Source organism: Lissotriton vulgaris, chromosome 2_1 (assembly GCF_964263255.1).
Source record: "Lissotriton vulgaris chromosome 2_1, aLisVul1.2, whole genome shotgun sequence".
In the NCBI taxonomy this organism is placed as follows: Eukaryota; Metazoa; Chordata; class Amphibia; order Caudata; family Salamandridae; genus Lissotriton; species Lissotriton vulgaris.
The window spans coordinates 842,658,308-842,685,855 of record NC_141687.1 but is presented as its reverse complement, the minus strand read 5'-3'; the positions used below and the strand labels follow the sequence as shown (position 1 = coordinate 842,685,855).

Here is a 27,548-nt window from a genome sequence, read left to right as displayed (position 1 = left end):
GACAGAAGAGCACAGTTTTTGAATGAACATTTGTGTGACCTGTCCACTCTAGAGAGGAACAGATATGGGGGCCCATTAGGATCGCGGACGGACTTGCGTCCGTCCGCGACCCCAGAGTAGGAGGGAACCTCCGCATGGCCTGCGGAGTTCCGTCCTGTGCAATTAGGATGTGACCGCCACCCTGGCGGTCATATCCTCTATTTTTACCATTGCGGCTGGTGCGGCTTCAAGCTGCACCCGCCGCAATGGTAAAAATGTATACATTGCATTTGTATGCAGAAAGCGGCAGGCACCGTGCGGTGCCTGCCGATTTCTGCATACAAATGCAGGGGGGTACCATAGGTACCCCTCATGTGCACCCCCACCCCCCTTCACCCAGGGGCCCCGCAACGGGCCCCTGCAGTGAAGTTCCACATGCTTTTCCACGGCGGAAAACCTCCTGCGGAAAAGCATGTTTTGAAACCCATCCTAATATGGCTGGCGGTGTCTGAGAGACATCGCCTCCATATTAGAGCTTTTCTGCCACGGTTGTAAGCCAACCGAGGCGGAAAAGCAGCGGACTGAAACCAGGACCCACCAGTCATCCTAATGTGGCGGTGGGTCTTTGGTGGGTCTGTAGCGGTTTTTCCGCATCCTCCAGGCCGTCGGTGGCTTCCGCTGGCCCAGAGGATGCGGAAAATCCGCTATCCTAATAAGCCCCTTGGTGTGGAAAAGGAGCACGCAAAACTCAATGAATTAGGGAATTATACGAAACAACAGAGCCTTTCCCTGTTTTGCCTGTTGTTGACAAATACAGTACTGGCAGGAAGACACGAAAGAGTACCTAATTAATTGTATGAATCTTACAACTTACTTGTCTTAGGCACAGAAATAGCATGTTGTTTGTCTTGGCCTATGATATACAAGATGGATTGGTTTCCCGTAGTATTGCATACGTGAATGATGTCTACTTATTGAACGTTTTAATTCTTTCCTAGTCCGTCCATGTTGCTCTCAATAATAAAATCCCCTGTGTGGTGGTGGAAGGGTCAGGGCAGATTGCTGATGCCATCGCTGCTCTCATCGAGACAGAGGAGAAGCCCCTGTGCTCCTCCTCCATCAAAGCAAAACTGTCCCAGTGCCTGCCCCATACGGCTTCCCGACTGTCAGAGGAGGAGATGGAAATGTGGATCCAATGGGTAAGTGTGTCTCTGCCATAACGCACACTGTGGTGTAGGATGCGGGCTTGTGAGCGGGTGTTTATTATCAATGCCAGGGATCCAGCACCCGCTTTGGACGGGTCCTAGACTTGCAATGTGCTCCATTCTCGCAGAACTGAAGCAGTTCTGGTTATTCAATGCATATTGCACCGATGGGCAATTCGTGTTGTAAAGTGTAATATACCGGTGTTTTATTGACTTATAACCCTGAAGTGGCCTTTGAGCAGCATAAGGTGTGTAATTTTACCAGTGATCAATTTATAAATTATTTGTGTATCAAGCAGTTTAGGAAGTGCCAGTTTCCCAAACAATCTCTAAAGCCTGGGCTAGAATTTCATAACTTTTGTATTTGCCCAAAGAACTAATTAAAGTCGCAGTACCTGAGTTGACAAATTGAGAGAATTAAATGTGCTAGGCCAATCCCTACAGACGATCTCCTGTGTTTCAAAAGGAGAAAAAGACTCCACTAAAAAGTGTCATCAAGTTTCTGCAATCCTCACTATCATTGGACCAAAACAGAGTAAAGTATTTCCTCAGCCTTTAATCTTTTGCATACAAACATTAATTTATCCTCTCAAACCTGGACTGCAACTTGCATCATAGGTCACAGAATCAGCTAAACAATATGGCGGTAAGAAATGCATAACATATGTACAAAGGAGTAGCCACACATTTGTTATTTCAATATGTAATTGACTGTCCAGGAAAGGAGATTTTCTACATGTGAATTAAAAATGTTTGTGTACTTCATATCTTGCAAAATATGCACTTCAAGCCGAGGACCTTCACAGCACAACTCCGGTAGGAAACAAATTCTCCAATGTCAGGAATGCATGATAGGATATACTGGATTTGGTTATATGTCAGAATATAGAGCCCGGTGTACGAACATTTAATTCACAATAAACAATTGCAAATGGTGCAACAACTTTTTGAGAATGGATCAGATTTTGCTAGAAGACCTATGTACTAACCGGTCTGTTGCAAAATCACCATTCCCATTCAAAGTGGGTCACAATGCGACGTGGCTCATTTATAGTCATGAGGAAGATTGCAAATTGCAACTCTTTCCAATTTGATGCAATCACAAGGATAGTGGCTTACTGGGTCAGCAAGCCACCATCTCTGAAATCGCTTTTAAATAAAGGTGTTTTTTTGGAGGGGGGGTGCACCCCAAAAAAAGTTTGTTTAAGAGTGGGCAGTGGTCCTCTGGCCAACAGCGCACTTCCATTTTTTCTTTAAATTCATAAAAAGGGAAGGGGTCTCCCGGGGATCCTTTGCCCTTTTCAAATGGGGTACCACTTCCTTTAAGAGGCCTGTAACCTATCAGTGGTTTGTGATCTAAATTGGGATCATGAAGCATCCATAAAAAGTATTCTGAAGTGCAATTTGGAAGGGATGCCCTAAACACGCCCCATCAAAACTGCAATTTGGTATGCATTTCTAAACTCATTTTTCAATTCGCTAAATGCTTACAGAATGGCAAAATGGGTTTAATGCATTTAGAAAAGACACTTAGGGCCTAATTACGATGTCGGTCGGAAAGCCTCTGACTGACCAACATGGTAGGATTAAACTCCGACCGCCGCATTAGGATGATGGCGGTCGGAGTTTAAACCGTTGGGGAATCCGACTCGGTTCCGATGGATGGGCAGTCGGAACTGCACCAAAATCCCTTAAGGCCTTCAAATGTGGGGCTGGGGAGGCACTTCAACATCCCTGCACTATGAGTGCCTGCCACACGATGCAGGGATGTGTACAAACTTCCATTTTTCAATGGTAGCGTTTGCTGCAGGCGGTTATAGCCCACCGCACAAGCTCCCATGGAAAACTGAAGGTTTGTGAACGCACCATGTACAGTCGTATCTTAATGGGGTTGTTGGAACCACTGACCTAAAGTCGGGTATTTTCTTACCTGAAACGGTGTCGGTTGGAGGGAACTCTGACCGACATCATAATTTGGCTCTTAGCGGTCACAATCCCTGTGATTTAGCAAATTTTGACACCCCATGATCGCAGGGGTACGCACGGTGCGTACCCCACACGAATCATACTTGCCAGGTCGGAAAAAGCAGACGCGAACCGTACGGATGTTGCGTACAGCGAGTCCCAAGGGAGATTCTCACGGGGATTTGATTTGTTTGGTCTCTGTACGATTCGTACGGAGTCCAGCTCCTGGTACGAATTGTACTTTTTCGTACGTACGGGGGACGCTGGAGGGTACGATTCGTATGGGAAAAACGCTCCGTACGGCTATTCGGAGCAGTTTTTTCCAAATCGGAATCGACCCCATAATGTAACATTCCTTAGAGTGTCATTCACCTCTCGAGGACTCCCATTCAGACATCTGACCATCACTCAGCTACGAAAAACTGATTGTTTAGCCTTTTCAGATAGTCCTCCTATTGTTCCACGAGGTTACATTTCCCATCCCTTGCCCTTGCATCAGCTCTTATCGAGAGTTCTGCTGTGGCCCAGTGAACCGCATCCGTTTGGCATGCCGTAATTGAGGGGGCAGCCATCGCATTGCAGGACTTGGCAATGAGATGTTTTGCTAAGACAAGAGCTAGACCCTGAAAGCACACCCAGTGATTTGTTTCTTTTGTTATTACCCCTGCAATAAGGATGCAATGGGTGGGATCACAAGGCAGGATAGAATCCCTTATAGCAGAAATACAAGAGGTCACCATCTCCGGTATTCCGAGATCACTGGACATGCCCACACCACATGAATGAAGTCTGCCTCAAGATGCAAGCATCTGGGACACTGTGTACTTGTACCAGGGGACCTCTTGCCTATTCTGTCTGGAGAGGGGTATGTGCGATGCAGATAATTAAATTGCATGAAGCGGAACGCAGCAAATCGATTTGAGGGATCCACAACATCTCTGCCAGACAGTGTCTGTTAATTCTATGGACAATTTATCTTCCCACCATCCCTTGAGGGTATGGAAGCAGGGATACAAAGGATCCAGACTCAGCATTCCATCTATAATAGATGTTGCGAGGTTAGAGCTTGTAGTCAGCATTCACTCCAGTGGACCAACCACCCTCGATAAATCTTTCTCAAAGTCCCACATTCTACTAGCCACATCCCACAGGACAGAATATAATAGAAACTGTCTTGGGCCTAGGTTGCCACCCTCCATCAGATACTCGAATTTGCCCAATCTGCCCTCCACTACTACATCTCCCCACGTCGTGTATTTCTCTGCCATCCAGGCATCCACTTAATGTAGAGCCTGCTGGGACCTGCAAAGCAGTGGGTCCGATGATGGTAAACTGGGTGCAAACGGCACCCGTACATCTGTGGTGGATATACCGTCTTCAGCACCATACCACCACCTTTACTAGGACATTTGACACCATGAATTAAGAGGAATACGTCAGGAATCATCCAAGTACTGAGCCTTTTCTGAGATCAAGACCCAGCATGTCCCTTTCAGGAAAGGAATCAAAATGGAGCCAACACAACGGTCATTGGAGTTGAGCGGCAGCATAATAAAACTCATAGTAAGAGACACTCAGGCCCCCCTACCACCAATGCCGAAGTTATTGACTTAATATTTACCCTATGTCTCTTAGGGTCAGATCAGAAAGGTAAGTAGTCATTGTAATTCCTAAAAAAAAGGTTTCTTCAGTAGCACCGGTAGTGATGCAAAAAAATAAAGAAGACGGGAAAGCATTAACATCTTTGCTATGGACACTTCACACATAGGCGACAGGGGTATCTGTGTCCAAAAGGGCAGTGAGTGGTGGATGAAAGGAAGCACTTTACTTTACAGTCTGTCATATCTCGTATTAGATGGTAAACATGGATCCCTAGGTATTTAAAGGTGTCATAAGCCGATGGCATGGGTGAATGCGCATTTGAGTCATTGTCTGCAACAGAGGGAAAAAGCATGACTTCCCCCAATTTTCCCGGAGTCTGGATACCTGGCTAAAGTTGTCCAAAGCTGACATGACCACTGGAAAGAATAATGGATCTGCCTTTAGATAGATCAGGGTATCACTGGCATACGTAAAAACTATCTGGGATTAATCTGCAGTCCGGTATCCCCATGCAATTGCCTGTTTCCGCAGCAGACAGGCCAGGTGGTCCATGCCCAGGGCGAACAACAAGGGAGACAGGGGTTAGTTCTGTCTAGTTCCGTGTTCCATGGAGAAGCTGTCTGAGAGAATATCACCTGTGCGTACCCTGGCCATGGGGTCATTGTAAAAGACCGAAATCCATGTGCAGAATTCCGGGCCTTATCCTAGTTTCCGCAGGACACCTTGTAGATAGGTCCATCCCCGGGTGTTGAATGCCTTCTATATATCCAAGGGGTATACAGAGAAAATATTGAGTACAAAATATCGAATTACACAAATATCGACTTCAAAATATAGACAGATTATAGTCATCAAAGATATCGTTTTTAAGGTAAGTAATGTAATATCGTTTTTTATAAATATAGAAAGTCAAAATATTGAAGTATATAATATAGGTTATTAAAATTATTGAGTTTTTAATAATATCGAATTTTTTAAAGTGTTTTGTATGTTAGTATATGTGTGCAAAGTGTATCTTTTTTTGTAATATATTTTAAGTAATTAATTTTATGTTATTTAATTTTTGCGTAATATAATTCTGTAACGGGTTGTGGGTTTATAGGGGAATAGGGTGGGAAGTAATTTAATTATAATTAATTAAATATGGTAATGTATTTATTGGTATTTATTTTGAATAAATTGTTAATTATTTTTAATTTGTAATCAATTAATTCTTAATGGTAATTAATTTGTATTAATTGATTAATTGATAATTATGTGAATTTTATTAATTTATTTTCTGTAGCAGATTGTGGGTTTATAGGGGAATAGGGTGGAAAGTAGTTTAATTTTAATTAATTAAATATTTTAATTTATATATTGGTATTTATTTTGAAAAAATTAGTAATTAATTTTTATTTGGTAATTCATTCATTATTAATTGGTAAATAATTTTTATTAATGGATTAATTGATAATTAAGTGAATTTAATTTATTTATTTTCCGTAGCGGGTTGTGGGTTAATAAGGGAATAGGGTGGGAAGTTATTGAATTGTAATTAATTAAATGTTTTTATTTATTTATTGGTATTTATTTTGAATTAATTGGTAATTATTATTTTTTGTATTCATTAATTGTAAATTGGTAATTAATTTGTATTACTAGTTAATGAATTTTAATACTTAATATTTTGTTTAATTGATTAATTATTATATTGTATTAAATTTGTATTTACTTTTAATTAATTTTTTATTGGTATTGATATTTAATTTATATTTATTAATATATTAAATATTTACTTTCTCTACTGTTAAACACACTAGAGTGGGAACAGTAATTTTTACCCCTACGCTATCCAACGCTTTCCCTACTGTTGCACTCACTGGAGTGGGAATGGTAATTTTTACCCCTATGCTATCCAACGCTTTCCCTACTGTTGCACTCACTGGAGTGGGAATAGTAATTTTTACCCCTACGCTATCCAACGCATTCCCAACTGTTGCACTCACAGGAGTGGGAATAGTAATTTTTACCCCTACACTAGCCAACGCTTTACCCCTACGCTATCCAACGCTTTCCCCACTGTTGCACTCACTGGAGTAGGAATAGTAATTTTTACCCCTACGCTATCCAACGCTTTCCCTACTGTTGCACCCTCTGGAGTGGGAATAGTAATTTTTACCCCTACGCTATCCAACGCTTTCCCTACTGTTGCACCCTCTGGAGTGGGAATGGTAATTTTTACCCCTACGCTATCCAACGCTTTCCCTACTGTTGCACGCTCTGGAGTGGGAATAGCAATTTGTACCCCTACGCTATCCAACGCTTTCCCTACTGTTGCACCCTTTGGAGTGTGAATAGTAATTTTTACCCCTGTGCTATCCAACGCTTTCCCTACTGTTGTACCCTCTGGAGTGGGAATAGTAATTCTTACCCCTACGCTATCCAACGCTTTCCCTACTGTTGAACTCTGGAGTGGGAATATAAATTTTTATTCCTACGCTATCCAACGCTTTCCCTACTGTTGCACTCTCTGGAGTGGGAATAGTCATTTTTACCCCTACGCTATCCAACGCTTTCCCTACTGTTGCACTCTATGGAGTGGGAATAGTAATTCATACCCCTACGCTATCCAATGTTTACCCTACTGTAGCAGTTGCTGGAGTGGTAATAGTAAATGTTAACCTCTTGCTATGCTACAGTAAAAATATTGTATATTTTTAATTAATGTTATGTTAATATATATATATGTGTTAAAAAATCAAGTTATATTTTTATTTTTTTTAACTTAAATTAATTATTTAATAATCTTTAAGTTATTTAAGTTTTTTTAAGTATGTTATAATTAATTATGGTTATTATTTCATTAATTATAAATTATTTGTAAGTTATTTTAATAAATTTGATATTTTTATTAAGTATATATATTTATTCTATATTTTTGATTCAATATTTTTGTACTTACCTGTTTGTAGATAGGATTTCGATATTTTGTCTTTCTATATATATTTTTTTTTTTGTAAAATTTTTATTTTGCAAAACACAGAGAAAAAAAACAGTGAACAAAAGGTACCATGGTAATTAATTTGTAATAATTGATTAATTGATAATTATGTGAATTTTATTAATTTATTTTCTGTAGCAGATTGTGGGTTTATAGGGGAATAGGGTGGAAAGTAGTTTAATTTTAATTAATTAAATATTTTAATTTATATATTGGTATTTATTTTGAAAAAATTAGTAATTAATTTTTATTTGGTAATTCATTCATTATTAATTGGTAAATAATTTTTATTAATGGATTAATTGATAATTAAGTGAATTTAATTTATTTATTTTCCGTAGCGGGTTGTGGGTTAATAAGGGAATAGGGTGGGAAGTTATTGAATTGTAATTAATTAAATGTTTTTATTTATTTATTGGTATTTATTTTGAATTAATTGGTAATTATTATTTTTTTTATTCATTAATTGTAAATTGGTAATTAATTTGTATTACTAGTTAATGAATTTTAATACTTAATATTTTGTTTAATTGATTAATTATTATATTGTATTAAATTTGTATTTACTTTTAATTAATTTTTTATTGGTATTGATATTTAATTTATATTTATTAATATATTAAATATTTACTTTCTCTACTGTTAAACACACTAGAGTGGGAACAGTAATTTTTACCCCTACGCTATCCAACGCTTTCCCTACTGTTGCACTCACTGGAGTGGGAATGGTAATTTTTACCCCTATGCTATCCAACGCTTTCCCTACTGTTGCACTCACTGGAGTGGGAATAGTAATTTTTACCCCTACGCTATCCAACGCATTCCCAACTGTTGCACTCACAGGAGTGGGAATAGTAATTTTTACCCCTATGCTAGCCAACGCTTTACCCCTACGCTATCCAACGCTTTCCCCACTGTTGCACTCACTGGAGTGGGAATAGTAATTTTTACCCCTACGCTATCCAACGCTTTCCCTACTGTTGCACCCTCTGGAGTGGGAATAGTAATTTTTACCCCTACGCTATCCAACGCTTTCCCTACTGTTGCACCCTCTGGAGTGGGAATGGTAATTTTTACCCCTACGCTATCCAACGCTTTCCCTACTGTTGCACGCTCTGGAGTGGGAATAGCAATTTGTACCCCTACGCTATCCAACGCTTTCCCTACTGTTGCACCCTTTGGAGTGTGAATAGTAATTTTTACCCCTGTGCTATCCAACGCTTTCCCTACTGTTGTACCCTCTGGAGTGGGAATAGTAATTCTTACCCCTACGCTATCCAACGCTTTCCCTACTGTTGAACTCTGGAGTGGGAATGGGAATATACATTTTTATTCCTACGCTATCCAACGCTTTCCCTACTGTTGCACTCTCTGGAGTGGGAATAGTCATTTTTACCCCTACGCTATCCAACGCTTTCCCTACTGTTGCACTCTATGGAGTGGGAATAGTAATTTATACCCCTACGCTATCCAATGTTTACCCTACTGTAGCAGTTGCTGGAGTGGTAATAGTAAATGTTAACCTCTTGCTATGCTACAGTAAAAATATTGTACATTTTTAATTAATGTTATGTTAATATATATATATATGTGTTAAAAAATCAAGTTATATTTTTATTTTTTTTAACTTAAATTAATTATTTAATAATCTTTAAGTTATTTAAGTTTTTTTAAGTATGTTATAATTAATTATGGTTATTATTTCATTAATTATAAATTATTTGTAAGTTATTTTAATAAATTTGATATTTTTATTAAGTATATATATTTATTCTATATTTTTGATTCAATATTTTTGTACTTACCTGTTTGTAGATAGGATTTCGATATTTTGTCTTTCTATATATATTTTTTTTGTTGTAAAATTTTTATTTTGCAAAACACAGAGAAAAAAAACAGTGAACAAAAGGTACCACCTCGGGAGCACAGATGGTCCCACACAGTGGGAAAGCAGTAAATTAAGACGAGGCAATAATGCAATGCGGGAGAAGTGAGCAAATAATAGGCTCCAACATCCGCAAGATGGAGGCAGTCGTACACGTAGCCCCAAGGTGGGGTACTCTGTTAGTTCAGCCAGCAGAAAGTCCAGTGATTTACAAAAAGGGGGTGGTGATGAACAGAGTGTCTGAGTTAAACAGACCACTCTTACCCAGTCCAAAGATCAGGGCTTGATCCATCACCGTTATTTATCTCACTGCCCCATCCCAGCTCAGAACCTGGCTATATGCAAATCAGTCTGGCCCTGGCCCAGTGCATCATGGGAACAGGGCAGACTAAACTACCAAGCCAATTCTTCACCAGAAAGGAGACAAGCTACCGGGGACCGGTTTCTGGCATTTCAGCCTTCTTCGGCCCGGCTTGCTTGAATCCTGATGGAGCAGTGAGAAAGGGACTCATGTCTGAGTATACCCTGCCACACCTATAGTGGCCAAAAACGATTTACAAAAAGGGGGTGGTGATGAACAGAGTGTCTGAGTTAAACAGACCACTCTTACCCAGTCCAAAGATCAGGGCTTGATCCATCACCGTTATTTATCTCACTGCCCCATCCCAGCTCAGAACCTGGCTATATGCAAATCAGTCTGGCCCTGGCCCAGTGCATCATGGGAACAGGGCAGACTAAACTACCAAGCCAATTCTTCACCAGAAAGGAGACAAGCTACCGGGGACCGGTTTCTGGCATTTCAGCCTTCTTCGGCCCGGCTTGCTTGAATCCTGATGGAGCAGTGAGAAAGGGACTCATGTCTGAGTATACCCTGCCACACCTATAGTGGCCAAAAACGATTTACAAAAAGGGGGTGGTGATGAACAGAGTGTCTGAGTTAAACAGACCACTCTTACCCAGTCCAAAGATCAGTGCTTGATCCATCACCGTTATTTATCTCACTGCCCCATCCCAGCTCAGAACCTGGCTATATGCAAATCAGTCTGGCCCTGGCCCAGTGCATCATGGGAACAGGGCAGACTAAACTACCAAGCCAATTCTTCACCAGAAAGGAGACAAGCTACCGGGGACCGGTTTCTGGCATTTCAGCCTTCTTCGGCCCAGCTTGCTTGAATCCTGATGGAGCAGTGAGAAAGGGACTCATGTCTGAGTATACCCTGCCACGCCTATAGTGGCCAAAAACGATTTACAAAAAGGGGGTGGTGATGAACAGAGTGTCTGAGTTAAACAGACCACTCTTACCCAGTCCAAAGATCAGGGCTTGATCCATCACCGTTATTTATCTCACTGCCCCATCCCAGCTCAGAACCTGGCTATATGCAAATCAGTCTGGCCCTGGCCCAGTGCATCATGGGAACAGGGCAGACTAAACTACCAAGCCAATTCTTCACCAGAAAGGAGACAAGCTACCGGGGACCGGTTTCTGGCATTTCAGCCTTCTTCGGCCCGGCTTGCTTGAATCCTGATGGAGCAGTGAGAAAGGGACTCATGTCTGAGTATACCCTGCCACACCTATAGTGGCCAAAAACGATTTACAAAAAGGGGGTGGTGATGAACAGAGTGTCTGAGTTAAACAGACCACTCTTACCCAGTCCAAAGATCAGGGCTTGATCCATCACCGTCATTTATCTCACTGCCCCATCCCAGCTCAGAACCTGGCTATATGCAAATCAGTCTGGCCCTGGCCCAGTGCATCATGGGACAGGGCAGACTAAACTACCAAGCCAATTCTTCACCAGAAAGGAGACAAGCTACCGGGGACCGGTTTCTGGCATTTCAGCCTTCTTCGGCCCGGCTTGCTTGAATCCTGATGGAGCAGTGAGAAAGGGACTCATGTCTGAGTATACCCTGCCACACCTATAGTGGCCAAAAACGATTTACAAAAAGGGGGTGGTGATGAACAGAGTGTCTGAGTTAAACAGACCACTCTTACCCAGTCCAAAGATCAGGGCTTGATCCATCACCGTTATTTATCTCACTGCCCCATCCCAGCTCAGAACCTGGCTATATGCAAATCAGTCTGGCCCTGGCCCAGTGCATCATGGGAACAGGGCAGACTAAACTACCAAGCCAATTCTTCACCAGAAAGGAGACAAGCTACCGGGGACCGGTTTCTGGCATTTCAGCCTTCTTCGGCCCGGCTTGCTTGAATCCTGATGGAGCAGTGAGAAAGGGACTCATGTCTGAGTATACCCTGCCACACCTATAGTGGCCAAAAACGATTTACAAAAAGGGGGTGGTGATGAACAGAGTGTCTGAGTTAAACAGACCACTCTTACCCAGTCCAAAGATCAGGGCTTGATCCATCACCGTTATTTATCTCACTGCCCCATCCCAGCTCAGAACCTGGCTATATGCAAATCAGTCTGGCCCTGGCCCAGTGCATCATGGGAACAGGGCAGACTAAACTACCAAGCCAATTCTTCACCAGAAAGGAGACAAGCTACCGGGGACCGGTTTCTGGCATTTCAGCCTTCTTCGGCCCGGCTTGCTTGAATCCTGATGGAGCAGTGAGAAAGGGACTCATGTCTGAGTATACCCTGCCACACCTATAGTGGCCAAAAACGATTTACAAAAAGGGGGTGGTGATGAACAGAGTGTCTGAGTTAAACAGACCACTCTTACCCAGTCCAAAGATCAGGGCTTGATTCATCACCGTTATTTATCTCACTGCCCCATCCCAGCTCAGAACCTGGCTATATGCAAATCAGTCTGGCCCTGGCCCAGTGCATCATGGGAACAGGGCAGACTAAACTACCAAGCCAATTCTTCACCAGAAAGGAGACAAGCTACCGGGGACCGGTTTCTGGCATTTCAGCCTTCTTCGGCCCGGCTTGCTTGAATCCTGATGGAGCAGTGAGAAAGGGACTCATGTCTGAGTATACCCTGCCACACCTATAGTGGCCAAAAACGATTTACAAAAAGGGGGTGGTGATGAACAGAGTGTCTGAGTTAAACAGACCACTCTTACCCAGTCCAAAGATCAGGGCTTGATCCATCACCGTTATTTATCTCACTGCCCCATCCCAGCTCAGAACCTGGCTATATGCAAATCAGTCTGGCCCTGGCCCAGTGCATCATGGGAACAGGGCAGACTAAACTACCAAGCCAATTCTTCACCAGAAAGGAGACAAGCTACCGGGGACCGGTTTCTGGCATTTCAGCCTTCTTCGGCCCGGCTTGCTTGAATCCTGATGGAGCAGTGAGAAAGGGACTCATGTCTGAGTATACCCTGCCACACCTATAGTGGCCAAAAACGATTTACAAAAAGGGGGTGGTGATGAACAGAGTGTCTGAGTTAAACAGACCACTCTTACCCAGTCCAAAGATCAGGGCTTGATCCATCACCGTTATTTATCTCACTGCCCCATCCCAGCTCAGAACCTGGCTATATGCAAATCAGTCTGGCCCTGGCCCAGTGCATCATGGGAACAGGGCAGACTAAACTACCAAGCCAATTCTTCACCAGAAAGGAGACACGCTACCGGGGACCGGTTTCTGGCATTGCAGCCTTCTTCGGCCCGGCTTGCTTGAATCCTGATGGAGCAGTGAGAAAGGGACTCATGTCTGAGTATACCCTGCCACACCTATAGTGGCCAAAAACGATTTACAAAAAGGGGGTGGTGATGAACAGAGTGTCTGAGTTAAACAGACCACTCTTACCCAGTCCAAAGATCAGGGCTTGATCCATCACCATTATTTATCTCACTGCCCCATCCCAGCTCAGAACCTGGCTATATGCAAATCAGTCTGGCCCTGGCCCAGTGCATCATGGGAACAGGGCAGACTAAACTACCAAGCCAATTCTTCACCAGAAAGGAGACAAGCTACCGGGGACCGGTTTCTGGCATTTCAGCCTTCTTCGGCCCGGCTTGCTTGAATCCTGATGGAGCAGTGAGAAAGGGACTCATGTCTGAGTATACTCTGCCACACCTATAGTGGCCAAAAACGATTTACAAAAAGGGGGTGGTGATGAACAGAGTGTCTGAGTTAAACAGACCACTCTTACCCAGTCCAAAGATCAGGGCTTGATCCATCACCGTTATTTATCTCACTGCCCCATCCCAGCTCAGAACCTGGCTATATGCAAATCAGTCTGGCCCTGGCCCAGTGCATCATGGGAACAGGGCAGACTAAACTACCAAGCCAATTCTTCACCAGAAAGGAGACAAGCTACCGGGGACCGGTTTCTGGCATTTCAGCCTTCTTCGGCCCGGCTTGCTTGAATCCTGATGGAGCAGTGAGAAAGGGACTCATGTCTGAGTATACCCTGCCACACCTATAGTGGCCAAAAACGATTTACAAAAAGGGGGTGGTGATGAACAGAGTGTCTGAGTTAAACAGACCACTCTTACCCAGTCACAGAGCCGTCGAACTGAGCCTCGTCCCAGTAGCACAGATGTCCCAATAGCAGTCCACTAACTCAACTTCCCGTTCCCCCCCCCCCTCCCCTCCCGTGACGGTGCCTCATTCATTCCCCACTCATCCATCACACAAACTTAGAGCTGAAATAGATGTAAGGCCCTCAAAGATGCTGGGCACACTGCCGAGGGTAAACCAGTAGAGAGAAAGGACACCAGGGGGCCCCATATGTGTTTAAAGTGTTTGTAGTTGCCTAGGAAGATGTCCGCCATTCTCTCAAGACTCAGGAGTCTCCACAGTCTAGCGTGCCAAAGTGAGATCGCCGGCGCCTCCTTCCGCTTCCAGGCTGATGCCAGCGTGAGCTTGGCAGCGCCTAGGCAGAGCCATAGAATCTTCTTGTCTGCGCGTGTCTGGTGCTCAAGGGCAGGATCTCTCAGGCCCAAAAGTACGAATGCCAAAGAGTTATCGATAGGATACTGCAAGATATCTTTAATATGGGATAGGATCTCGTCCCAGAAGGGTTTGATGATCGGACAATCCCACCAAATGTGGCGGAAGTCCCCCAGTAGGCCACAACCCCTCCAACATCTGTCCGAGACGGCCGGGTAGATACGGTGAAGCCGGGCCGGGACCATATACCACTGTGTAAGAGTTTTTAAGTGCGCCTCCCTCAGGAGTATTGAGTGGTTAAATTGCGTCATGTCCCTCCACAACGCCGACCATTCTCCATCAGTGATATCCCTCCCCACCATCTCCTCCCATTGCTCCATGTAGCGCGGTCTAGGGGAAAGGGCAGATCGAAGCAGCAGTTGGTACAGAAAGGAGATGGTCCCCTTCATGGAAGACGTTTTTAGCAGGAAGGCCTCAAATTCGGAGGGAAGCCTCGTGGCTGCCTCCCGTACTCCCGGCGATGTGGCCCAGTGAAGCAGTTGTAAATGCCTGTATTTTTCAGTTGGCTGCACTTGGTAGTCCTGCATGCAATTCTCAAATGTCAGGGGGTCAGTGCCGTGGAACAGATGGAGCAGCGCCCGACATCCTCCCTCTCTCCAAGTATCAAAGGGGCCCTCGGCGAGTGCCGGCGGGAACGCCGGGTTGAAATGCAATGGAGTGAATGGAGACGGGAAGGTCGTCCATCGCTCATTCCCTGCCAAGGTATCCCATACTTTCAGTGTAGTCCCCGTGGGCGTACTGATGTACGCATTCACCGGGCGGTCACGCTTTGGTTTCCAGGCCAGATCCCAGACGGACCGGCCAGCCACGCTCCGGTCCATATGCAACCAGTGTTTTTCGGAAAATTGCTGTGACCATTCCACCATGACTCTTAGTTGGGCAGCTTTATAATAGAGGTGTAGATCCGGGAGGCCGACCCCCCCGTCAGCCCGTAACCGTCGCAGGAGTGCAAACGAAAGTCGTGCCCGACCTCCCTGCCAAACAAAGTTCAAAATCAATGTCTTGAGCTGGCTAAAAAAGGAAGTGCTCAGTGGAATCGGTAGGGCCTGAAAAAGATATAAGTACTTGGGGAGAAGGACCATTTTAATGGCATGCACCCGACCTAGCCAGGACAGGAATTTGGGCTTCCACTTCTCCAGTTCGGCCCGTGTCTTGGCCAGCAGGGGCGGGAAGTTGGCTGCAAATAAGCCACCCACCGTAGGAGTGAGGTGGACTCCTAAGTAAAGTATTGAGCCCGAGGCCCAGGCTAGCGGTGTTGTCGCTCTCACCTGAGCAACTTCGGCCTGTGACAAGGTTAAATTCAGGACATAAGACTTGCCGTAATTAACCTGAAGCCAGCTACTCCCTCGAAGTCCAGCAAGATATCCCGAACGCATGGGAGAGAGTTAGCGGGATCGGCCACCGACAGCAGGACATCGTCCTCAAAGAGAGAAATTTTGTGCTGCTCTCCTGTGAATGGTATGCCCTTCACCCCCTCATGCTCCCGGATCGCCATCGCCAAGGGCTCAAAGCTGAGCGCGAACAGCAAGGGAGAGAGGGGGCACCCTTGTCTGGTGCCTCGCGAGTGCTGGAAGAAGGCCGATAGGTGGCCGTTCACCGCCACCCTCGAGCGTGGGCTACAGAAATTTGCCCTCACCATGGTGATGAATCTGTCGGAGAAACCAAACGCCTGCAACGTGTGGAATAGAAAGCTCCAGTCCATGTGATCGAAGGCCTTCTCCGCATCCAGGCCCACCAATACCGCAGGAATGCGGAACCTGTCCGCCTTCTCAATGAGATGAATCACCCTACGTGTATTGTCGTGCGTCTGGCGGCCTTTGATGAAGCCGGACTGATCCGGATGAACAATCGCCGGTAGCAGGTCCTGGAGGCGGCTCGCTAGTATCGCCGAGTACAGCTTCGCGTCAATATTGAGTAAGGCTATGGGACGGAATGAAGTACAGTGCTCCGGATCCTTCCCCGGCTTCGGCAGGACCGTAATCACCGCCTCCGCTAGGGTCCCGGTATTCACTCCCGACTTAGCCATGTCCTTAAAGAGGGCGACCAGGAAGTCGCACACCTCAGTCGCGTAGGTCTGATTGAAGACTGCAGTGTACCCGTCCGGGCCGGGGGCTTTATGTAATTTCAAGTTTTTAATGGCGGAGAGGACTTCCTCTCTCGAGATCGGAGCTTCTAACAGGTCGTTCCACGCACTAGAGACCTGCGGGAGCGGCAAACGTTGCAGGAACTCCCGCTGCGCTGCAGCATCCAGCTCCTCGCCCGTATACAAAGCGGCATAGAAGCGGCCAAATATGTCCGCCTTCACCCCGTCACGATGGTGGAGTACTCCTGCGGGGTCTCTGATCCCCCCTATGTATTCTCGTTCCCTCTTGTCCCGCAGTTGCCGGGCTAAGTGTCTGCCAATCTTATTACCACTGGAGTATGAGTGCCGCCCCAGCCGCAGGAGAGTGAGCTCGGCCCTGTTTGCATAGTGCGCCTTCAGTTTGCCCCTAACCGCCGTCAGTGGACGCAGGGTGACCCTCGAGGGGTTGATCTTATGAGCCCTCTCGAGCTCAAGCACCTCGGCTTCCAGCGCTTCCCGTTCCTTCCTACGCAGAGTGTTAAGTTGCGAATTGAGGCCCAAGCACGTCCCTCTGATCGTCGCCTTGAAGGCGTCCCACGTGGTCGTCAGAGAAGTGTCCGACGGGGGATTGCAATCGAAAAAATCACGGATGGCCAGGCGCAAGGCTCGGTTGGAAACTTCGTCTCTAACCACCGACGCCGGGAAGTACCACTTTCTGCTCGCGGTGTCGGGCGGCGACCAACGGAGAGTGAGCACCAAGAGGCTATGGTCCGACACCGAGATCGGAAGAATGGCGGCATCTAGAATGTTCCCTCTGAGGGATTGACTAAGGAAGATGTGATCTAAGCGAGAGTAGGAGTGGTGCACATGTGAAAAGAATGTGTAGTCTTTCACGGCGGGGTGAAAAAATCGCCATCCATCTACTAGACCCAATCCCCCCACCCCTTGCTGCGTGGAATCAGAAAAGACCCCAGTGTCCGCTCTGCGACCCCCCGAGCTGTCCAAATCCCTGTCCCACACCAAATTGAAATCGCCCAACATGAACAAGAGCCCCTCCGCAAAGTCCCCCACCTTCACCAGCAATTCCTGTAGATACTTGTTCTGACCGGCATTGGGCAGATATACCACCACAAACGTACACAACCTACCCTGAATGTGCCCCTTAACCATCAGCCAGCGACCCTCCCTGTCGTTGCTCTTAACATTCATGCCCTTAACATTCCACGTCCCTACGCTAAGCGGCATAGCAGATGCAAAACCCAGAACCCGCTCTCAGCATGCCAAGTGTCATCCACCCCGCATCCAGCCCCGCCCCCAGGCAGTAGACAACTAGTTGCTTCCAGAACATTCGCGGCACGACATCACCAACAGTAAATTGCGCATTCAGCAGCAGGCACACAACAAACATCCCCTTTGGCCCTCCGTCACGGGTCCCCCCCCACTGTCCCCAACAACCCCCATCCCAACCCCACCCCAAAAGATATGCAAACCAAACAAAGTGCAAAGTCAAAAACAAAAGTGCAGAAATAATACTCATCAAGACCAGTAGGCCGAAGTCCGTAGGAAGCCTCCCACTCAAGAAGCAGGCCGGGGGAACAAAGACACTATTCCCCATGGCCATAGTCGAGGGCGTCTCCTCCAAGAGTACTTTCAGCTCCCTCAACCAGATGGCCCGGGCCCCTCCGGCGCCGATCCGCCATTTCCCGAGGATCACACCGCCCCAGAGCTATGCTGTGTGTCGGTCAACGTGACTGACGCCACCGAAGCGACTGCTGCATCCCGTTCCTGCAGGCTGGTAGAGAGATCCAGCCGTTGTCTGATGGGTGAACCCCCCACCCGTTGCCATGAAGACGAACGACGTCGCCTTCGGGACGGGGAAGCCGTCGCGGCCTGCGAAGGCGGTACATCCTCCAGGCCCAGAAGTTCTTTTGCTGCCTGAAGCGTGCGGATTTGAGCGAGGCGATTCTGCCACCTGAAAATGATCCTGAAAAGGTGCCCCCAGGAGTAGGCGATGCCCCTCTCTTTCAGGAAAGCCGTCACCGGTCGAAACTCCCGCCGCTTCTGCAAGGTAGACGCCGCCAGGTCTTGGTATAGCTGAGGCCGATGCTCCCGGAACTGTAACGACTCGATGGCCCTGGCCTTGCGTAGTATCCGTTCCTTAAGCTGGAAATCGTGTACGCACACTAGGATGTCGGGGGGCCCCCCCCCCCGCGCCGTGGCAGGCCTACCCTGTGTACTCTGTCCATCCGAATCTCCTTCGTGTCTTCCTCGTCCAGCACCTGGAGGAACAGCTCCTGGACATACCCCCGCAGGTCCCCAGCCTCACCGTCCCACGGCACCGCCCGTATTCTGATGTTATTTCTACGGGAGCGGTTTTCTAAGTCCTCCGTGTGCAATTGTAGGTCCAGATTTTGCTCGGTGAGGCGAATGATGTCTTGCTGCAGCAGGTGGACATCGGTGGCTAGGCTCAAATCTCGGTCTTCCAGGGTCGCCACCCTCTCTCCTATGCCGTCCACATCTCTCCGCACCTCCCTCAAGTCGGAGGCTAGCTGCGCCCTGAGTTCGGAGATGTCCTCCTTGATGGAGGCAAACAGCTCGGTCATAAAGGCTTTCGTCGCCGGGGCCTCATCGTCCGATTGTTTCGACGACCCACTCGCTCCAGGGGAAGCCGGTTGCTGAGAAGATTTCGGTGCATTGTCTTTCCCTTGGCCCCGTTTGCGCGGCACAGTAGACATGGCGGCTCACAGCGCTCCGGCCCGGCGCCACGTGGCTCAGGATAGTGGCGGGCCCCTCAGGCAGTCCAAACGCACAACAAGGCGCGCTCTGTAGCTTCCAGCTGTGCTCAGCCCCCCGTACACAGCTACTCGATCCGTGGGCCCCACCGGAGCCCAGGCTGGGCAAAGCCCAAGCGCCGGCGCCTGCTTTCCAACGCCCTCCGGGCCTTCGTGCGACGCAAGATGCGCCGGTATCCGCTGGCCAGTTCCGCGGCCTTACTCCACAGTAGATTCGGCGGCCCACAGTGCTCAGGCTCCGTGCCTCGTGGCCAAGTTCAATGGTGGGCCTCGCCGTTCAGTTCAAACGCTCACCATTACGCCGGCTGTGTCCAGCCTCACGCGTGCGGTGGCGGGTGGTGCCGACCGCGGATGCCTCCGACTTCCGTGCGCCTCAGTTAGTGCTGGAAACCGGTGCAGCAATACCCCAAGGGCAAGGGGGGTCGATCTGGGTCTGTCGTCAGGTCCACCTGTCGCCGGAATGCAGCTACTCTCCGCCTTCCGTCTGCTCCGACTTCCTCAGGGCAGCTCCAGGGCCCCGCCCATCGACCACGCCGGGCCTCGATGTCAGGAGAGCCCGGGGTCTCACAGGCCGTGGGGCGCGTTCGATCTCAGGGGCAAACTCGGGGTCACACCGCTTCGGCGACCACACCAAGGCCAACCGCTCCGTCAGGCGGACTTCCCCGCCGCTTTTGGGGCGGGTGAGCTCCCACAGAGTCGTGCTATTAGAAGCTTTGTAGGATCAGCGCCGGAGCGGCACGAAAAGGCGTCCTACTCCGCCGCCATCTTGGCCACGCCCTTCTTTCTATATTTTTACTTCGATATTTTTTTCGTCTATATTTTTGTATTCAATATTTTTTCAGTGATCCGAGGAATGAATTTCTACCTGGAATAAATCAATTCGGATCTGCATGGATTACAGTGTGCTCCATCGAGTTCAGCCTGTTCTCTAGAACCTTACCCAACATTTCATAATCAAGATTTAGGAGAGATAGGTGATAGGATGCCACTTCTAGCTGGTCCCTTTTGGGCTTTGGAGGTACTGTAATCAGAGCCATTCCATACTTACTGACAGGCTTCCACATTCCCTGGCTTGCTCATATAGAGTCAACAACCGTGGCACTAAAAGGGCATGATATGAGGCATAAAATTCAATAGGTAGCCCATCAGTACCAGGTGTTTTGCCCGTGGTTATGTGTTTAATGGCTAAGGATATCTCTTCAATAGATCGGGTTACGTCCAACTCTTCCATCAATAGTGGATTGAGAAGGGGATTCTCAAGAGGCTGTGGATAAGTGACATTCACACTGACTGATGCATTTACTGGAGCCCGATCCAACTTGCTGTAAGAAATTCAAATTATTTATTGATGTCTAACTGAGAGTTCACTATGGGGCCTGCATGAGACCAAATAACTCTCATAGGAGTTCATTGGCATTCTGATTTTAGCAAACAGGCCAATAAACCACTTGTCTTGTGTCCTAGGTCATGATGTCGCTTGGTGTATTCTTGAAGTCAAAAGTGGCTGGCCGTCTGGACAAGTCCTTATAATCTGTCTTAATGCCTGCCAGTACTAAGGATGAGGTTGGATTTGATACACATCCACCCCTGCCACTCTCAGCCTATCCTCTAGGTCTAGTATTTCTGTCTGCAGGATGCATTGCATGCCATATTGTATAGTCATGCACACACCCTGCAACACCACCTTGAATGCATCCCATTCAACCTTCTCATCCGAAGCGGAGCCCTCAGCCCCCCATAAAATACCTATTGATGTGTTCCCTTATGATCGTCTGGAATGCTGTTAACTGCTAGTGCCCGGAGCTGTAGGTGCCAGGTAGGTATAATGAGCGAGGTCTCCCTCAAGTAAAGAACACCAGCGGGAGACAGTGATCAGACAATGTCCGTCCCAGATATTTCATCCACTTGCATTTATTCACTAGTGTCCCGGTACCATAGATTGGGTCTATTCTCATGTGGAGGGAATGTAATGCAACGTAATGGGAGTATTCACGCTTATACAGGTATAACATGTGCCAGACATCAAATACCTGCACATCTGTGACATCGTTTCAAATAAGAGTGGATCTTATGTCTCTTGTTATAAGTGCCCAGGCCCTTCACATTCCATGGGAGTATGTTATATTCATATGTGGTCATGTAGTATGTATGTGGTAGGAGATATTATCTGTGAACTGCATGGCAAGGCAGAGATGGAACCGCAGGGAGGCTGGGCAAAGAAACAAAAACTACTGATCAATAAAAAAGAAAAAACCTCAAGAACAATCACCCAAAAAACCCAATTCCCAGGCCACACCTTCAATCGGTTATGGCCAGACATCGCCAACAATGATTGGGCACCTAGTGCAAAGTCTACTAGGTGGTGAGGGGGATCCAAGATAGCCAACCCTCAATAATACAATTAGGCCCCCCTTTGACAATGCAGGGGAACAAGGACCTGTTCCCCCTGCTGTAGTAGAATTGTCTGTGGTTCATATCACTCCGTCAACCCACCAGTGGGCACCAGATACAAAGAAACATCACCAAAAGGATATATGATTTGTTTTCTGGTACTCTGCAATAAGTCTGCAGTACTTGGGGTGGCCGGGGGGCCACCATTCAGTTCCTCCTGTAGAACGATTTCTTGCACAACATCATGCAATGCCCTCACCTCCCCATCGGATGTTCTGATGTCCGGGCTGGATAGGGATGTCTGACATGTTGCTATCGGCTCCTCCGCTCTGCCTAGCACCACCCGTATCTTTGATTGTCTGCCACAAACGTTCCTAGTAGAATGCCTCCTGTTCCGTTGCATCTTCCAGGCTCTCTCTTGAACCATTTGGGAAGAACGTTACTAGTCACCTCGTGTTTCCAGCCAGGTTCATGTCTTGTTGGGGGACTGGAAAAATAGTGCCTCATTGAATGATATGACCCTAGGTTTTGCAGGAAACAACAGTGCGTAATTGATATTCAGAGTACGTAGATGCTGTTTCACGGCATGGAATGAGTCACGTTGCCTCCGTACCTCAATCGTGTAGTCCAGGAAGATTAAGACAGTGCTGTTTTCTGCAGTCCAATGGGCTCTTCGTTCTGACGATATTTAGGATATTGTCTCTCTCCCAAAAGTTAAGTAATCTTGTCACCACAGGTCAGGGGTGATCTCCCAGGTTCGTTGGATGCCCTGGTACTCTATGAGCACTTTCTATAGAAAATAACTTGAAGATATTCCCTCTCAATACTTGCTCCGCTAGCCATGTTTCAAAGTACAGCTCAATGCTTGGGGCTTCCGTGCCCTCAGGAAGGCCCACCACTCGAATATTGTTCTGGCGGAAGCGCCCCTCAGCATCATCAGCCGTAGCCAGTAGATGACATCATCAGTCCTAGCCTGTAGATGAGCCACCTCTTTCTGCAGCATCTCAATCTGTTCCCGGTGTTCCGTCACAGATGGACAAATTGTGGCCAATTCTGTTTCGGAGACTTTTACTCTATCGTTTAGTTGTTTATGGTCCTCACAAAGGAACTCTACATCAATCATCAATGAATCCAAATTAGGCTCTAGAGAGTACTTAAGGCTATTAACAGCTATTATTAGTTCCGTAAGTCTCTCTCTGTGGTCTTCAAATGTCGTTCTGCAGATGAAGGAGGACCTAAGTCTGAGATGGTGCACACGGTGGGTCCTTGTTCTCCCCTTCCCCTATTCACTTCGGACATGTCGGCAAGGAGAAGTTGAAAGTACACTTGCTGGGTCTGCATCGGCAAGATAAGAACAAATTAGTGTTCCAGTGGGGAGCACAGTGCCACTCATACCTGAAAAACATTGATCAGCATGTCTGGCAGGATAATGGTTTCATTGGCATCTCATCACCCCGCCACGGCCGCCACAATGATCCCATAGGCCCTTAGCCTATGGGATAATTGTGATTCCATGCAGTGATTTCAGCTGAGCGAGAGTTTTGTCATGTGTGGGTTATATTTGAGCAACTCACCCCAGACAAAAGGGCGGGCAGTGTGGGACTCTAGAAGGAACTTTGCATGATTAGAAGTAGAGTGCACTGCATATGCAGCTAACAGTTAGTAAAGGGCAGTGATGAACAGTGTGGTCGCCAGGTTCAGACAGTGCCTTTGCAACATGAGCGCCAGCAGTGTGTAAAACAAATCACACTCGAGAAGTTCCTTGTGGGTATGGTGATATGGTCTCAGTGACATTGAATGGACCTATACAATTGGAAAATCCTTCAAAATTCACTGAAAAAGCCATAGATTACAGGGACGTTATAGTTAGGCTCAGATTTCACATGTACAAAACCATTGAAATTCAGCAGTTATAGTTTCCTGCGTTAACTATAGCTTACGCCCCCGCAATGCACTGCTTATGACCTTACATATTACATCACTCATGACATGTTCGGTGACATCACTGATGACATAATCCAGTAATTGTAAGTATTTCACAAACGTTTTGGAGACTTAACAATATATACTAAGCCAATGCATAAATTAAATTATTATTCTTTCTGTACTACTAAAAAGTGATACTATTTCTAACGTGATCTGAGTGGTTGTGTGACTGTCTGTATCTGTGTGAGTGAGTGTGTGTGTGGCTCTATGGGTGTGTGAGTGGGTGTGTGAGTGGTTGTATGGGTAAATAAGTAGGTGTCTGAGTACCTGTATGGGTGAATAAGTTGGTGTATAAGTAGCTGTATGAGTGAGTAAGTGGCTGTATTGGTGAGTGGGTGGGTGTATGAGTGGGTGTAGGGGTGAGTGAGTGGCTGTGTGAGTGGCTGTATGTGTGGATGAGTGGCTGTGTGAGTGTCTGTATGGGTGACTGGGTATGTAAGTGGCTGTATGGGAGCGTGCGTGGCTGTTTGAGTGTTTTCTTTTTGGTTAACTGAGTGGGTATGTGAGTTACTGTATTGGAGAGTGAGTGTCTGTGTGAGTGAGTGGTGGTATGGGTGTTTGTATGGATGTGTGAATGTGTATATAAATGGTTATGGGTGAGTGAGTGTTTTTTTTGAGAGGCTGTATGGATAAGTGAGTGTGGTTGTGAGTGACTGTATGGGTGAATAAGTGGGTTTATGAGTAGCAGTATGAGTGGCTGTGGGAGTGACTTGATGTATGAGTAAGTGAGTGGCTGTAGGGGTGAGTGAGTGTATGAGTGGCTCTGGATGAGTGAGTGTGGGTGTGAGCAGTAGTATAGGTGTGTGATTTCAATTGAGATGTCATCAGAGATGTCATCAATGATATTACTGACGATGTCATGAGTGATGTAATATGTGAGGTCATAAGCAATTCATTGCGGGGGCATTAGTTATAGGTAACTCAGGCAACTATAACTACTGAATATCACTGGTTTTGTATAAGTGAAATCTGAGCCTAACTATAATGTCATCGTACCCTTTGTTTGTTTCACTGAATTTCTATGGTTTGTGCGTTATTTCCTAACTATAACATCCCTGTAACCTTTGTTTTTTTAAATTAATTTCTATCGTTTTTTAAATTGTATTTCCTAACTTGTAGCCTTTGTGAGTGGGTGTGTAAGTGGCTGTATAAGTTGGTGAGTGGGTGTGTGAGAGACTGTATGGGTCTGCGAGTAGCTGTGTGGTTCTGTGAGTAGGTGTGGGAGTGACTGTGTGTGTCTGTGAGTGGATGTTTGATTGGTGCTATGGGTCTTCCTCCTCATATTTTCCCTCATGTTCTATATTTAGAATACCCCATGGCATTGGGGTTCAGTGTACTATGGCTCTTGTCTTTTTGTACTTTGTGAAAGAGAGAAATGAATGTATTCACTGATGAAACTGGGATGTGATGTGATTCTGATAATTGGCCAGCGAGGTATATATCCAAGATTAGATGAGGAAGCATCATATAAGATTACAAACTGATACAATTAGCAACAAGCTAGGCAAAATGAATGCCATTCTCACAATTTGCTTGACACTGAATTATGATGCTGTGTGACGTTGTGGAACTGAAGCAAAATACAGAGGGCCTGATTCACAAACCATTTGCACTCTAAATCAGGATAACGTTAGCAAGTGGCTTCTATACAGTCACAAACGGTGACCTCTCAACTATAAATACATTAACTATGTGTATGTATTCCACACATGTGTACGATGATAAAGAAGTAAGATCTATGCAAGCTCCAAACCCCAATAACACCTAAGTTGGTGAGTTGGTGAGCATTCAAAAACTCCTTTGTGAACCTTTACCACCCTGTAGATGGTCTTAGAATTGCTCCTGAAAAGAGTTGGAGTAAATCCCCTTCTAGCGTGGCAGACAGATTGACAGAACATCTCCAAACCTCGTAGGGTGTAAAGGAAGGCGAAAAATGTCATAGCTATTGAAAATAAAACAGCGCAAATGCACAGTAAGGTTGCACTCTGTTTACAGTGGAAATTTCAATCTGAAAAAACGTCAGAGGACATTCACAATCGTATACATGGAAACGTGAGACTGGCACAGCTTTAAAGGTGTATTATCTCAGTGAAAATATGTAATATTTTCTACTTTCTTCATTGCTACCACGAACCACCTCACTATCAAACAGGACACTTTAAACAGAACATTTCACCCACATTCATCACAAGCCACTCATGCCATGTAATCACATATCAAGTGGCTCAAAACAACAGCAGACGCCTTTAAGAAATAGAACACACAAAGTTTCAGCAGAATACATCAGACAGGACACATTTGAAACAGACAGAATGCATTCCAACAGCCCTACCCTTAGAGATAGCACACATAGGCATCTAATATAGCAGAGCACTTTAGACAATCCCACTCCAATATATCCTGCACAACTTCCAATCAATGCTACCAGTGCTCTCACAGGTCGGCTTCCACCATGATACACTACAGTGAGACCCAACCGGACACATGATACAGAGCGCCTTACACACATCCAACAAGGTCCGATATGCCACATTCCATATAGTTAGGTACCCAACAATCCCCATGAGGAATAACACCTGCATCTTCTGGGGAACAGGCTTATCTACTACCCTATGACTTGCCTATGCTGCCATTCTGTACCCTAAGACACCAAATCTTAAACCCACAACTAAATTAATGTAATGGCACTTAACCAAGGTAGAAAGTTGTGTATTGCCTTTTTTTTTTTTAAAGAAACACTTTATTGCATTTTAATAAATTCACTTGTTGGCTTAGGCAAATCATGACATCATACAGGTACACTTCAGAAACATGAAATAACAATCTGGTGTATGAGTATTGTGCATTAAAAGGGATTGAGTGTTGCAATTCCGTCTCATTGAGATAAACAAAACCATATACATCTTACATATTTGTCCAGGTGAACCTAACCAATTCCACCTCATCCCACCTGTCGCCAACTAGACATTGTGACCAGGTAGTTCATCTATGTGTGTAGGGCAATGAGTATTGATACCTATGGACAAATGTAAGTAAAATGGATGTTGAGCCTGTATTATCCATGATGTTGGTGTATAATCCTCTGTAGGTGCTGAGCTGCGTCATAAATAGAACTTGAATTATGGAATTAAGGAACATACCAGGACCATACCTGTAACGGTGCAAGGTTGGGGGGAGGGGGGATTGGATGGAGCCGTCAGTCTGGCGCTGTATCAGGGTCATTGCCCAGGGCCGGCCTTAGGCATGTGCAAGCTGTGCACCTGCACAGGGCCACCAAATCCCAGGGGCCACCACATCAATATATATCCTTAATATAATAATCCTCTGAGGATGGATACATATTTTTGTGGGGACCCCTGGCAGGGATTTGGTGGCCTCTGCCTCTATACAACTTCCAAACACCATGACCCCCCCTCTTCACTGGCCTCCGCGCTCCGCCCCACCCGGACCCTCTCTTCCGGGGCCCCCTACCTACGCTCCCTGCCCAGGGCCACCATGAACCTAGAGCCGCCCCTGCAGGATGGCTGTGATCACTCCTCTCCCCCGACCGCCTTCCACTCGAAGGTTGTGTATTACTTTGTCATCTCCAACACATCGTAGGGCTTTGCACCGTTTTGGAGGAACCCTCCCGAAAACACCTACCGGGCTGTATTTAAAGTAACCTTACTCCAACCTATTTTTTTTAAATAACTCTTTTGCTTAGCAAACTCACATGAAACAAATGAATGCCGGACGATGTAGTGGAGATGATGTAGTGGTCAGGTGATGTAGCCAAGATATTCAAATAGAAACAACACAGGGCCAGTAACACAGCATCACATGCTGT

The 27,548-nt window shown here is 46.2% G+C and overlaps 1 protein-coding gene across 1 annotated transcript in view; it reads left to right on the top strand.

The window, feature by feature from the left end:
• Window positions 1-27,548, top strand: part of LOC147731271 (transient receptor potential cation channel subfamily M member 8-like) — a 416,422-nt gene that overhangs the window by 206,514 nt on the left and 182,360 nt on the right. The window contains exon 12 of the mRNA XM_086954174.1: window positions 978-1,178. Within this exon, the coding sequence (XP_086810300.1) occupies window positions 978-1,178 (201 nt within the window). The remainder of the gene's footprint in view (window positions 1-977; window positions 1,179-27,548) is intronic.